The following is a 15,467-nucleotide window of genomic DNA, read 5'->3' on the forward strand; positions in this document are numbered from 1 at the left end:
AGTTGTTTGAACCAATTACAAATGAGATTAAAATACCTTGAAATATTGGAATAACATTCTCTACTCTGGTTTCACCGACCTCACAGGGGCTACATAAAGTATTAAGACAGTTCTGTTTCAAACAGCATATTTCAATGCTTCCAAGTGTAAAATTTAAAAAAATTAAACAGGAAGCAGGCTTACCACAGTCATATGTGAGTGAAAGATGTGATGTAGCCCAAACTCAAGGCAACCACAAATGAAATATTTTACTACTACAATAATGTAGTGTTCTGTGAAGAACTGTGTGTATAAGGACACTCTCAGTGGAGAGTCAGCAGTGTCAGAGTGTACATCTGCAGTTTCAGAAGATCTTTTATGATCTACTACGAGACCTTTAAATTTCTCACTTGAATTCATAAAAACCTTGTTGCCACTAAAGGGACTGTGATCAAAAACTTATGTTCTAATAGAACTTAATCTACCAATAAAATTGAATTAAAATATAAAGTTCTGGATTATACTGACTTAACCCATTTAATATAGTACAGGCTTAACCATTCAATATAGAAGAGAACAGTATTTAAACTAAGGAATGGATGAAAAGGATGCACAAAAAGGAGAGGTCAATAATGACAAAGAGGAGACAAATTTTTTTAATGTGCCTTAAGTCCTCAAGGTGTCAGGAGGGGCATATTAAAGAAAATTTTCTCAGAAATCATGTATTCTAGAGCCCTTAGACATTATTCTCTATATAACATACAGTCTGACCTATATTCGAGGAATAAAATGAGCTAATCACTAATCTCCTTTTCTAAATGGATTCAATGTCTGAACAAAATACTTATTTTGAGAGAATGTACATTCAGATTTTAAGCTATTTTATCTCTCATATGCCACAGGCACATCTACTCTTTCCTTAACACACATATTTTCCAGCACATTGTGGATGTGAGGATAACCCAGAGTAATCACCTGTGTTGACATTTTGTTTAGCAGACTGGTGTATCCAGTCTCAATATCACTGACGAAAGATTTGTGACATAACTTCTTCTCCTTTTTCGCTAGTTGCTTACATCATACCAACACAGATAGGTCTTATGGCGACGATGTGATAGGAAATGCCTAGGAGTTGGAAGGAAGCGGCCGTGGCCTTAATTAAGGTACAGCCCCAGCATTTGCCTGGTGTGAAAATGGGAAACCTCGGAAAACCATCTTCAGGGCTGCCGACAGTGGGTTTCGAACCCACTACCTCCTGGATGCAAGCTCACAGCCGCGTGCCCCAGACCGCACATCCAACTCGCCCGGTTAACTTATTCTACACTATGTACGATATGGGTAATAATTTTTAACATGTGGTTCTAATGGTGATGCAGTAGTGTTGAAAGATATTAGTTTAAAAAAAGTACAATGGGCCAACCATCCTCCAGTATAATCAGAGGGGAAAAATAGAAGAGGTGCAACCCCTAAACCAAAGTAATTTCGATACTGACAGTAAAAAGTACAGACTTATCCAACCCCAACCTTAATATACGTGCTAACAGTTTCCGATATTGTCACACATTTCTTTAACATAATTCTCATATCTGTACAAGTTTGAAGCAGTAGCATTATAAGAAATATTAAACCTAGTGTTTTTGATCGGGAGTGTGCTCATATGCCGGGTTCAAGTCTGACATAACAAGAAATACCAAAGGTAGAGATCCTGAACAGCAGTACACTCACATCTTGAATATGTTCAGACACCATTCTCTTCTGTAGTGCCTGTAACTCAGAACTCAAAAAGCACACATTTATTCTCAGAATAGCACTCACTAATTGCAGAATTTTATCTTTAAGCAACTATTGGGCAATATCTCATATGTAAATTAGCACTTCACAGTGTTTGCATTAGATTATTACTGTCAGGTCACAGTTATTCATTGAACATCTCTCTTCAAACTGTCAAGGTTTTCAAAGACTGTGAGGTGCCAAAATGATGCACAGGAATTCACATTCAACGGACTAAAACTACAGACATATGCTGTAATTCAGCTTCCTCAAATACCTCTAGACCTAACCTGAATCATACCCGCTGACATGAAATTAGCATGTCATCAGTTTACCCCCTGAGCTATCAGATGAAAACCCATTGAACTGAAAGCCACACTAACAGAAGATTGCAATGGACTGTGATTAGAGTAGCAACAGGCAGAGCAAGGAAAGATGATAAAAATATCTTGCATCTTCTCCAAAATTTTCCACTGCATCTCCACATTCATCAGGGTGTTTGCTTTAGATGAACTATGCTCACAGTAAACTTCCAAGGCAGAATTTTTCTACGTGCTCACCCAACATCCATGTCACTGTAAAGAAGTTTAAATGATGCAAATCTGACTTGGAATTTCTTTTGGAGGAAAAATGATCTCCATGAGAGCCAGGGAGCTACTGGCCATAACCTAATTATATCTAGAACCCACCATTTTCCAGCACCTCGGCAACTTCTAGCACTGCAATTGACTAATATTATAGGAAATGACGTCAATACCACAAAGATACCATTACCACAAATGCAGAATAAAGAAATGACCACACACCCTCCAGAAATCCATTTCAATAACCAACAGAGCTAATCAATAAACATCAGTCAGTCAATAGGTATTTATCACTTGAAATGCCCTGAAGCCTCAATCTTGAGACACTGCTAATCACAACTTTGTCACTAGCTGGACCTAACCAAGGCTCCTTCAACATCAAGCCTCCAACATTGATCCTAATTTATGACACCATCAAACATAGAATGCATTGCCATCTCCCTAGTAAATGCCAGAGGCCAACTGTCCACCGGGCGGTCATTATCCGGTGGCATATACCACCAGAACCCCTTTCCTTGTCCCATGAATGATGTTTTTCTCACTAGTTTGACCCATACATGTACATCAATAGTGTGGTTTGTAGTTCCCATGGGTTGGCAGCTTTGTGTAGTGCGCTGTGGCACATTCCCAGACAAAGAAACAAAACCGAGTCATACTACGCATAGAAGCTCATGCAGTAAAAGGTAATTGCTGGTGTTACTATTGAGGAAGCACATAGAAAATTATGCCCCTGCCAAACTTATTCAGCTACTAAGGGCTAATTATTGACCTCTATAAAGTTATCTGGAATGAGCTTACAAGTGATGCACTTGTTGTTCCTTCAAACCAGGCTGGTTCCTCTTTTATCTTTACTTCCAGGTCCATTTCACACAGCAACTGAAGTTGTTAGAAGGCACTGGGGTTGTTGATTACTTCCAATGACCTTACACTGAAACATAAGCCAGAAAAATACATTACCTTATTGATGTCATTGCTACTTATGTTATTTATCAACAGACTAAGCAACAAGCATGTAATTTTACATGACCGTCAATATTATGATCATACAAAGAAACTCAAAATGTTACATGTCTGTTGATATTGTGCTCATACGTATAGGACCTCAAGTTTTCTATGACTGATACAACGATCATAACTAAGGACCTCCAGTTTTACATGACTTCTAATACAGTGATCATTTCCATAGGAAAACATAACTTAACATATCTGTCAATATCAAAGTCCCCTAGTTTTAAATGACACCTTATATCGGATGAATAGCTATATAACATACAGTTTTATATGGAACTGAAACTGCAACAAGAAGACCTTTCATGTTAAAAATCCAACGTACCTCACTTGCGATCAGAAAGCACAAAACTTCTTGAAAATTCAGTGACCATTCTGTTTGCATATCACTCCATATCTTGGAATCTTTCTACCATTTTTATCCTTTGCAATAAGCTTCAAAACTAACTGAAGAAGTTCACAGTGCTTTGTGATTTTTTCTATCAAAATTTTCCTTCTCAGGGTCAAATTCTCTCCAGCCATTCTCCTCTCATCAAGATGATTCACCATCTCTTTATTTGAGACATGTTCTATCCATCTGATCTTCATCAACTTCTGATAATATGGCATCTCAAAGGCTTGAACTCTATTTTTCTCGGTACTAGTTATTATCTATGTTTTACTTCCAATATGATGTCGTACTCCATACTCAGTATAGACATAACTTTTAAGTTTTTCAATCTGTTGAATCTAAATAACATGATGGAGAACAGATGGGAGTTTAAGCAGGATTTAGTAATGATATATATCGATATTGAGAAGGCATATGCCAGTGTACCACAGCAAGTAGTCTTGGATGCATTGATAAAAGAGAAGGCAGGGAGAGCAGAACCAGTTATAAAAACCACAAATGAATGGTAAGTAGCATGAAGATTATGATAGGACAAACAAACCGGTTCAAATAGAAACAGTACTTCAACAAGTATGTGTATTATCCCCTCCACACTTCATTACAAACATGGATGAAATCCACAAGAGTATACAACAAACAATGGGAACCAAGGAGGCAAAGGCCTTAATATTTGCCGATGACACAGTAATATGGGGAGAAGATGAAATGGAAGTACAAGAACAAGATACTGTATGGAATCACGAGATAGAGGAATATGGAATGAAAATAAATGTGGAAAAGTATATGATAGTAGTGGTAACGAGAGACAATAGAGAAGGAAGTGGGAATATTGAAGGAAATGCAAGACCATTAGAAGTTGTGGAATGCTTCAAGTATTCGGGGAGAATAATTGCAGAAGATGAGAAAATAAATTAAGAAATTAGAAAGAGAATTGAACAAGCCAATGGGTTTTACCAATATGTGAGAAGTAGGCCTATAGTCTGTAACTGGGACGTCCCAAAAGAATGCAAGAAAATCCAATGTATTACACACCAATTTTCACATATGCTTCAGGCATATGGACAACAACAAAACATGATGAAAGCAGAATGCAAGAGGCCAAGAAGAAATTCCTTAGAGAAGTAGTAGGGAGGCCATGAAGGGATAAAATCAGAAACGCAGAAATCCGGGAGTGAATTGGATTACCTGAACTGAAAGGCAATATGGAGACCAGTAAGCTGAAATGGTATGGACACATGATGAGAATGGAAGAGGATGGACTTCCCAAGTAAGTATTTACAGAGAAAGAGATCGGAGAATGCCCAGAAAGGGGTGAATGGATATGGTGAAAGAGAGTACAGAGAAGAGTGGAGTAAAAGTAGAAAAAATATTCGAGGAAGGAAGGGAGTGGTGGAGACAGAAAAGCTGAGGAGCATACCAGCCAACTTTGAAAACGAGAAATCTGAAGGATTCTTAAGCGGAAAATCTTTAACACGCGTATGCGTAAGTATTGAGACATAATGAAAAAGGACAGCAAGGAGGGGGAGAGATTATAAACAATACTAATACAAGTCAAATAAATCGAACCTCGATGCATCGTTCCCGGAACTGTCGTTTTCCCGTATTAATCGTTGAATTTATTCGGTCCCAAAAATGTTCCGTATAAACCTATGTTAAATTTCCCCACATCTATCGTTTCTCGAACTATCGTTTTATCGCAATGATCGTCGAAAAATATTTGTCCTCTGTCACAATTTTCCCGCATTGATCGATCATACGTAAGGAAAAACAATACGCAAAGGTTTTTTAAATTTAGGAGGACTGTTCAATACTCTTAGCATACCGTATAAAAGCGGCAACCTGTTACGCGAAAACGTACGTGCGATTCGGAGTTGGTAGTCTTGAACAAGGTTATTGTAGGCTGGAGAGCTGTGTACAGGTCATTCACGAGCAACCTCACTACGAGACTCCTGGTGCCAACGCTTCTCCTCGGCCCACTAACCGACCCCTAGAAGTATTCTTGTTTACAAGAATTAAAACGTAGGCAGCGTAAAACTCAAATTTGTCACCATTTTATCCGTTGGTATAGGCTGGCTAGGGCTGCCAACGTCGTCTAAAAAAAGATAAAACCGCGCAGTGCGCCAGATAGGTTTTAATTAGTCACGGGGTGATTAATCGCGTCGTACCTTGTGGAGTGTATGGGATGCAAGAGGCCTGTTGACCGCTTTGTTGCCCTTTGCCCAACAGTCCTGAAAACCAGACCTAACCAAGCCAGATCAATAATCTTTTCTCATAGCCTAGTCTTGTAACTAGTTCCTAAGTTGGCAACTTCGCACAAGCTGCTGTGACATCATTCGAGACGCGCCGCGTTGAATTTCTAACCTCTGTGCAATCGTCTGAGCTGAGCTGCGGGAGCCGCGCCGTGTTGGGTATCCAACCTATGGTTCGCAAAGAGTCTACGGAATCTATTCCTAAATGTATGTTATCGCTGTAATACCCACGTATATCTTTAATTTGCAATAAGAGAACTAAACCTAAAGCTTTTCCACTATTACGAAATGTGTAAGCAAATGTGAAACGAAACGGCGCAAAAGTCACGCTTTTTTTTTATCTCGTAGGCTTATATCATGTTTGCAATATTTTCATACCGGTATGAGCCAAATGGTTAGCACGTGTTGGTCTTTGGTTGAAGGGGTCTGGATTGAGTCGAGGATTTTAACTTTCCTTGATTAATTCTAACGGTTCGGGGGCTGTCTGTTAGCCGAATTAAACATTAGAATTCATCTTAGGTAGGGCCGCATTTTCATATGCGCGTAGATCACGCTACAACTCAAAAGACCTGCACCTGGCTTCGGAGGCCACGCGCCGTTATTGTTGCTGTTTTATAATAAAAATATGTTTGCATAGTGAAGAGTGCCCCAAAAGAGTACCCGTATTTTATTATTTTGCTTTCCCCCTATTATTTATGTTGCCCGCATTTATAATCTTCTCGCATCCGTCGTCATTTACCCCTGCCCCCTGAAGAACGAAGCATCGAGGTTTTACTGTATACAGTATGTTATAATCACCCCTGAAATGTCCGCCTCCGTAGCGTAACGGTTAGTGTTATTAGCTGCCGTCCTCGGGGGCCCGGGTTCGATTCCCGGTACTGCCAGGAATTTAAAACTGGCAGGAGGGCTGGTATGTGGTTGAAATGGTACATGCAGCTCACCTCCAATGGGGGTGTGCCTAAAAAGAGCTGCACCACCTCAGGATGAGGACACGAGTTTACTTTTTTACTTTTACCCCTGAAATTAAATATTTGCACAAAGTTCCATCTTGACGAGTGCTCATCTCTTTTCAAGGGAACAATTTCCGTGATCGTATAAAACAAGGACATTAAGCAGAATATGCCTCCCGAAAAGAGTGATAATATCGTTTCTTAGTTGAACTCATTAAGAACATTACTACCTCGCTTAGAAATTCCACGAGTTTCAGATCTACCGCTAATATTACACACGCACACGAACAAAGCCTTTCAGCTGCCACGAAGCACGACGCAGTTACTAAAGTTGTTTTTTATAAATTCACAGTCTGCTACTTTTCACGGATCTCTTTTCTTCAAAATAGCAGCCTGCTACTTGTTTGAGAACATCTCATTGAATGAAGTAGCAGTTGAGGTCGAACAGGTGACAAAATCAAATACAGTAGAGACAATACGCGACACTTCCGGATTTAGCCTTGTTAAACTGGGAGACAAGTTGCAAGCGCTCCTAGTGGCGTGACCTGAAAATTCCCGCTAATTTCAAATATCAATTGAAATGTATATACAGAAATGGATAAATAAATTACGTCTAGAAAGAAAGTGTTACTAAGATATTAATTTCAAAGTTGCTAAAGCAATTCAGGATAAATGAATGAAGATTAATTTAACAGGTTATTTTAAAGACTGAAATTAGACATATAATCAAGATGTGAAATGGACTGCAGTGAAAGGGTTTGATATTTCATTTACGCATTACCTTGTTAGCTTTAGCATTCCTGCATGAACCTTCACGGTTAGATTTGTTTTTTCTCATTTGAAAGCATTGTATCATCACATTAAAACACTTAACAACAAAAATATCAGCACATTCCTTAAACACATGATTCAATGAATGTATATTTAAGAGCTGGACAATTTTCCTATTAACCTGAGGCCTACTAACAGAAAGAAACTCTATAAATTTAGCAAAAACATTCAAACTTTCCCTATAAGCAATACTTACAATAATTACATTACATTAGGGTAAAGCAAATTTGCATCATCATATTGTTTCAACAAAATATGTACATTTTTATATCACCCATATTTTCTTCAGTGCTTGACAATGCATTACGGCATTTCAAATGGGGTAACTTGGAACACAACCAGCCACACACATATGTATATATATTTCCCTTAATTAAATCAAACCTACAGATCACACGTACAACAACACATCAGAACTGAAGGTTAACTGCTGCATTATACAATAAAATAAGCTTATTGTATTTTAAGCCAGTTAAAATGTGGGTCGCGCAGTTCAGAAGTTTAGGAAGTACTATAAAATATCTTTGTAACTGGAAGAATATATATGCAAACACAATATTTACTTATATTCTCTTATCACGAGGGAAACGGAAGAAAGACCTCGAATCCTTCTGCACTACATAGTTATTGCAGCCAAACACAGCATGTATCTTCCCACTCATATTGAGAGGAGATATGAAGGAAAGACACACGCTCCAATTTACTTATGTCAACTTAATGCAAACGCATAAATAACGCAAAAACTTCAAAAACAAACACACGTGCCCTTATGACAGAATCAGTAACTCTCAGGTCACTCCGCTAGATAGAGCTCTAATGGCTGTCCTTGGATATCCCGCAGAGTGTCGCCTATTGTCTCTGCTGTATTTGACAAAAGCACGGTGAAAATCGATAATGTGATTATCGATTCATGTACCGGTCGAATTTCAAACACTGCATCTCGTATTACCAGCTACTATCGAAAGTCACACAAATCCGATTTGACCACAGAAAGCGAAACCAAGCGCGGATATTCAAAATCCGTACAATAACGTTGTTCATCCGTACAGCCATAAAACACACTCAAAATCCGTACATTTCACGAAACAACCGGAATACATGGCAGGTATGGAGGGGGTCTTGACTCACTTTTGAACTCAGAAGACAGGGAGAAGAATCTGTTGAACTGGAAACAAAAATTTTCACAATACTGCTACCAGCTCATTTCATCGAACAATGCCACCAACCTTGACTTCAGTGTCCTTTCTTTATTTTTCCGCGCATGTCATATCTAATGACACAACCGAGTGGTGTTTACCAGAGCGCCCCTTGAAGGGAGTTCTGTGTCAAACAATTAAATTAATTATTATGCAGTTTTTATTGTTCCCCAGGTGGTACGAAAATTGTCTGTGTTGAATACCTCGAGTAGTGCCTCAGTGAATTCATTTCAGCCAATAGCAGTGTTCGTTAGTCACTTTGTGATATTTTACTGTAAATGTAATTATACTGCACTAACAATGAATACTACAATTTTTCCTACAGGTTATACAAGCTTCGTTCCTGTGGCTAATTGAGTCGACTCGTATGCATTGCCAGGGAACAGATTTCTATCTAAACATATATCAATTCAGGAAACTATACTCAATTGTATTTTGTATATTGAAACGTAGGGGACAATATTGAAGTCAGCCATGGCAGATTTCCTACTGTTGTTTTCCTAGCCTTTTCTTAAATGATTGCAAAGAAATTGGAAATTTATTGAACATCTCCTTTGGCAAGTTATACCAATCCCTAACTCCTCTCCCTATAAACGAATATTTGCCCCAATTTGTCCTCTTGAACTCCAACTTTATCTTCATATTGTGATCTTTCCTAATTTTAAAGACACCAGCCAAACTTATTCATCTACTGATGTCCTCCCACGCCATCTCTCCACTGATAGTTCGGAACATACCACTTAGTCGAGCAGCTCGTCTCCTTTCTCCCAAGTCTTCCCAGCCCAAACTTTGCAACATTTTTGCAACGCCACTCTTTTGTCGGAAATCGCCCGGAACAAATCGAGCTGCTTTTCTTTGGATTCTTTCCAGTTCCTGAATCAAGTAATCCTGGTAAGGGTCCAAATACACTGGAACCATACTCTAGTTGGGATCTCACCAGGGACAAATAAAGCTCTCTCCTTTACATCCTTACTACAACCCCTAAATACTCTCATAACCATGTGCAGAGATCTGTACCCTTTATTTACAATCATATTTATGTGATTAGCCCAATGAAAATCTTTCCTTATATTAATACCTAGGTATTTACAATGATCCCCAAAAGGAACTTTCACCCTGTGAATGCAGTAATTAAAACTCAGAGGACTTTTCCTATTTGTGAAACTCACAGCCTGACATTTATCCCCGTTTTTTATCATACCATTGCCTACCGTCCATCTCACAACATTATCGAGGTCATTGTGCAGTTGCTCACAATCTTGTAACTTATTTATTACTCTGTACAGAATAATATCATCTGCAAAATCATTATCTCTGATTCCAATCCTTTACACATATCATTGATATATATAAGAAAACATAAAGGTCCAATCATACTGCCTTGAGGAATTCCCCTCTTAAATTTCACAGGGACAGATAAAGCTTCACCTACTCTAATTCTCTGAGTTCTGTTTTCTAGAAACAGAGCCACCCATTCAGTCATTCTTTTGTCAAGTCCAATTGCACTCATTTTTGCCAATAGTCTCCCATGATCTACCCTATCAAATGGTTAGACAGATCAATTGTGATACAGTCCAATTGACGTCCTGAATCCAGGATATCTGCTATACCTTGCTGGAATCCTACAAGTTGGGCTTCAGTAGAATAACCTTTCCTAAACCCAAACTGCCTTCTATCAAACCAGTTATTAATTTTGCAAACATGTCTTATATAATCAGAAAGAATGCTTTCCCAAAACTTACATACAATGCATGTCAAACTGACTGACCTGTAATTTTCAGCTTTATGTCTATCACCCTTTCCTTTATATACAGGGGCTACTATTGCAACTCTCCATTCATTTGGTAAAGTTCCTTCATGCAAACAATAATCAAACAAGTACTCCAGATATGGTACTAAATCCCAACCCATTGTCTTTAGTATATCCCCGAAACCTTATCAAATCCAGCTGCTTTTCTAGTTTTCAACTTTTGTATCTTACTGTAAATGTCATTGCTGTCATAGGTAAATTTTAATACTTCTTTAGTATTAGTAACCTCCTCTATCTGGACATTATCCTTGTAACCAACAATCTTTACATACTGCTGACTGAATACTTCTGCCTTTTGAAGATCCTTGCATACACACTCCCCTTGTTCATTAATGATTCCTGGAATTTCCTTCTTGGAACCTGTTTCTGCCTTAAAGTTCATATACATACTCTTCCATTTTTCACTAAAATTAGTATGGCCACCAATTATGCTTGCCATCATGTTATCCTTTTTTTTATGTTATTTGCTTTATGTCGCACCGACACAGATAGGTCTTATGGCGACGATGGCACAGGGAAGGGCTAGGAGTGGGAAGGAAGCGGCCGTGGCCTTAATTAAGGTACAGCCGCAGCATTTGCCTGGTGTGAAAATGGGAAACCACGGAAAACCATCTTCAGGGCTGCCGACAGTGGGGTTCGAACCCACGATCTCCCGAATACTGGATACTGACCGCAATTAAGCAACTGCAGCTATCGAGCTCGGTCATGTTATCCTTAGCTGACTTCTTTGCTAGATTCAATTTCCTAGTAAGTTCCTTCAATTTCTCCTTACTTCCACAGCCATTTCTAACTCTATTTCTTTCCAACCTGCACCTCCTTCTTAGTTTGTTTACTTCCGTGTTATAATATAGTGGGTCTTTACCATTCCTTAACACCTTTAAAGGTACAAACCTATTTTCACATTCCTCAACAATTGCTTTAAACCCATCCCAGTGACTGTTTACATTTTTATTTACCGTTTTCCACCGATCATAATTACTTATTAAAAACTCCCTCATGCCTGTTTTATCAGCCATATGGAACTGCCTAACAATCCTAATATTAATCTCTTCCTTTCTATCATATTTATTTTTAACTATGACAAAAACTGCTTCGTGATCACTAATACCATCTATTACTTCGGTTTCTCTATAGAGCTCATCTGGTTTTACCAGCACCACATCCAGAATATTCTTCCTTCTAGTTGGTTCCATCACTTTCTGAATCAGGTGCCCTTCTCATATTAACTTACTTGCCATTTGTTGGTCACGCTTCCTGTCGTTCGCATTACCTTCCCAATTGACATTTGGTAAATTGAGATCACCCGCTACAATCACGTTTCTTTCCATATCGTTTCCCACATAGCTGATTATCTTATCAAATAATTCTGAATCAGCATCTGCGCTACCCTTTCCTGGTCTCTACACTCCAAAGACATCAAGTTGCCTATTATCTTTAGAAATGAGCCTTACCCCTAGAATATCATGCTTGTCATCCTTAACTTTTTCGTAGCTTACAAATTCTTCTTTCACGAGAATGAATATCCCCCTCCTACCATTCCTAACCGTGAGAAAATTTCTGCATCCATTATATCATTTCTCAGCCTTGATTCAACTCTTATTACAACATCTGGCAAGAATATATCTATTAAATTACTTAATTCTATTCCTTTCTTTACAATACTTCTACAGTTGAGCACTAACAGTTTTATGTCATCCCCACTCAATTTCCAGTTCCCTGTTCCTTTAACACCGCTCTTAGGCCACTCTGTTTCCCTGAATGTACCTCCCTATAACCCTTCTAAACAAATTTCCTAACTTATATGTACCACTGTGGTTTAAGTGAAGGCCATCTGAGCGCAGATCCCTATCTCCTACCCACCCATTAGGATCTAGAAATTTCACTCCCAGTTTCCCACATACCCACTCCATAGTCTCATTTAAATCCCCAATCACCCTCCAGTCAGTATCCCTCCTACACAGGATTCCACTGATAACAATCTCTGCTTTCTTAAATTTCATCCGTGCTGCATTTACCAGATCCCTCACATCCCCAAATATGTTGGTACTTATACCTACCTGTCTTACGTTGTTAGTACCAACGTGAAACACTACCACCTTCTACTTTCCCTCCTCCCTCTCTTCTACTTTCCTCAACATCTGCCTTAACCTAATTCCTGGATAACACTCTACTCTGGTACCCTTTCCTCCACACACTTTCCCGACATGTCTAACGATAGAATCCCCCATGACCAGAGCCTCAACCTACCCACCTCATTTGATGCCCTCCCCTCCTGGTCAGTGCTATCTTTCCTGACAGCTGCAGAAGCTACTTCCACCTCCCTTTCCTCCATCCCATGACCCTGTTCCACCTGTCTTATTCTGGCCATCACAGGTCACTTTATTAGTACCGGTATATCATTGGTTTTACTTTCAAGTAACTACCTTTTACAGTTTCCACAGCCAAAATTTATTCCTGAAGATTGCTTTTCTATTCCTGCTAGCAGTTTAGTTTTGCACTAGGCCTAACAAGTTCTTGCTGATGCTTGTTGTTTAAAGGGGCCTAACATCGAAGGTCATCGGTCCGCTATCAAGTCCATGGGAAAGGCATAAGATTAGATATGCAGCGGCATTAATTAAGGTTAATTAATGATAAAATGCGGAAACCACGTAAATGTTTCTCAGGGCTGCCGATCCTGGGATTCGACACCATGCTAACTCACCGCCACTCACCCCTGAAGATCTTATACACCAGTAAACCATAGAATTACCTAAATCATCACGAATAAACATCGGATATATCTGTTGTGGGGTTATGATGTGATACAGAAGAATCTCTATAACAAGACTGATATTACAAGATACAGATATCTTTAACGGAAACCTCTCATGATTTCGAACCGTACTACCATATGTCGCAGCATACAGTGTAAAGAAAAACTCAACAATCACAGCGTCACTATAAAATTGCACACGGAGGTAAATAACACACCAAAACAATAATTAAAATTATATACTACATACTCTAATTTCTTTCTGAAATTACCATCTGCGTAGCTCTTCAGAAAAAAATCCTCATTCCACTCAATTTAAATACACGATATATTGCTACTACACACGACTTGCCAACACTTGGAACGCAAAGGCTGGGAGATTTCAAACAAGCAAGCTAGTTATATGCGTATACACCTTTTATGCTTCATTAAAAGTACAATTTAAGAAAATTAAAACATTAAATATTAAAAATATATAGAATGCTGAAACTGAGAAGGATTAGTATTAACTTCTTACCGTTCTCAACTGAGATCTATAAATTTCGCAAAAGTAATTTATTGAACTGGAAAATTACCGACAATAGGGTAGAGGTTACGGACACACGGTAAAATGACAGAAATAACTATTCCTCAATGAAGAAAATCCGAACTGCACTTAAAAGAATAAGATATACAACTGGCTAATACGCGCTATATATTACAATATACCAGCCACTTCGAAACAAAACTGTACCGGTACATTTGAATGTTGTTTAATCACTTATTGAACTCTTGAAGAATAAATTTCATTTGTAGGATTCAGTAGAACAGACTGAATTTAAGAAAGGATAAATTACTAGTGACAACTACAGAGTATACGCCACTTACCGAAGAAAGCACTGGCGGCACTGGTTCTAATGTGTCGCTATATCTGGCTTAAAGGATATATAACAGAGAAGGAAACTCCCCGGGTGAGGAAAAGAAAAGTACGAGAGCAGGTCCATGAGTCTTAACGTATGTGGATAACCATGGAAGGAGGAATCAATTCACTGAACTTTACGATCCAATTCTTCGTATACTAAAGGAAATAAAATCGTAGGTACGGTTTTTATACATATATAGGACACATGCATTACCATTATAGTCCGTTATGCCTTTCGGCGTTCAATCTACAAGCCTCTGTGAATTTACTATAACGGCACGTCGCCACAATCCCCTCTATTTGCAACTAGTGCTGTGGCCTCATTTTGTTCTATACGTCTTATCCTTAAATCGTTAGAAATGGAGTCTAACCATCGTCGTCTTGGTCTCCCTCAACTACTCTTACCCTCCATAACAGAGTCCATTTTTCTCCTAAGTAACCTATCCTCCTCCATTCGTCTCACATGACCCCATCACCGAAGCCGGTTCATGCGTACAGCTTCATCCAATGAGTTAATTCCTAACTTAGCCTTTATTTCCTCATTCCGAGAACCCTCCTGCCTTTCTTCCCACCTGTTTGTACCAGCAATCATTCTCGCTACTTTCATGTCTGTCACTTCTAACTTATGAATAAGATATCCTGAGTCCACGCAGCTTTCGCTCCCGTAAAGCAAAGTTGGTCTGAAAACAGGTCGATGTAAAGATAGTTTCGTCTCGGAGTTGACTTCCTTCTAACAGAACACTGTTGATTGCAACTGCGAACTCACTGCATTAGCTTTACTACACCTTGAATCAATCTCACTTAACTATATTACCATCCTGGGAGAACACACAACCTAAATACTTAAATTTATCTACCTGTTCCATCTTTGTATCACCAATCTGACATTCAATTCTGTTGAATTTCTTACCTACCGACATCAATTTAGTCTTCGAGAGGCTAATTTTCATACCATACACATTGCACCTATCTTCAAGTTCCAAGATATTACAGTAGACTGCAGGTTTTCGGCACAATCTGCCATTAAGACTAAGTTGTCAGCATGG

At 38.8% G+C, this 15,467-nt stretch overlaps 1 protein-coding gene across 1 annotated transcript in view; it reads right to left on the reverse strand.

Moving 5' to 3' along the window:
- Positions 1–13,830, reverse strand: part of LOC137503337 (zinc finger protein 569-like) — a 51,541-nt gene extending 37,711 nt beyond the window's left edge. Inside the window, exons 1-2 of the mRNA XM_068230893.1 lie at positions 13,793–13,830; positions 3,132–3,261 (exon numbers count right to left, since the gene is read on the reverse strand). Of these exons, the coding sequence (XP_068086994.1) occupies positions 3,132–3,197 (66 nt within the window). The 5' untranslated portion in view covers positions 3,198–3,261; positions 13,793–13,830. The remainder of the gene's footprint in view (positions 1–3,131; positions 3,262–13,792) is intronic.
- Positions 13,831–15,467: the final 1,637 nt, after the last annotated feature.

The sequence above is a fragment of the Anabrus simplex genome, chromosome X (assembly GCF_040414725.1).
Source record: "Anabrus simplex isolate iqAnaSimp1 chromosome X, ASM4041472v1, whole genome shotgun sequence".
Lineage (NCBI taxonomy): Eukaryota > Metazoa > Arthropoda > Insecta > Orthoptera > Tettigoniidae > Anabrus > Anabrus simplex.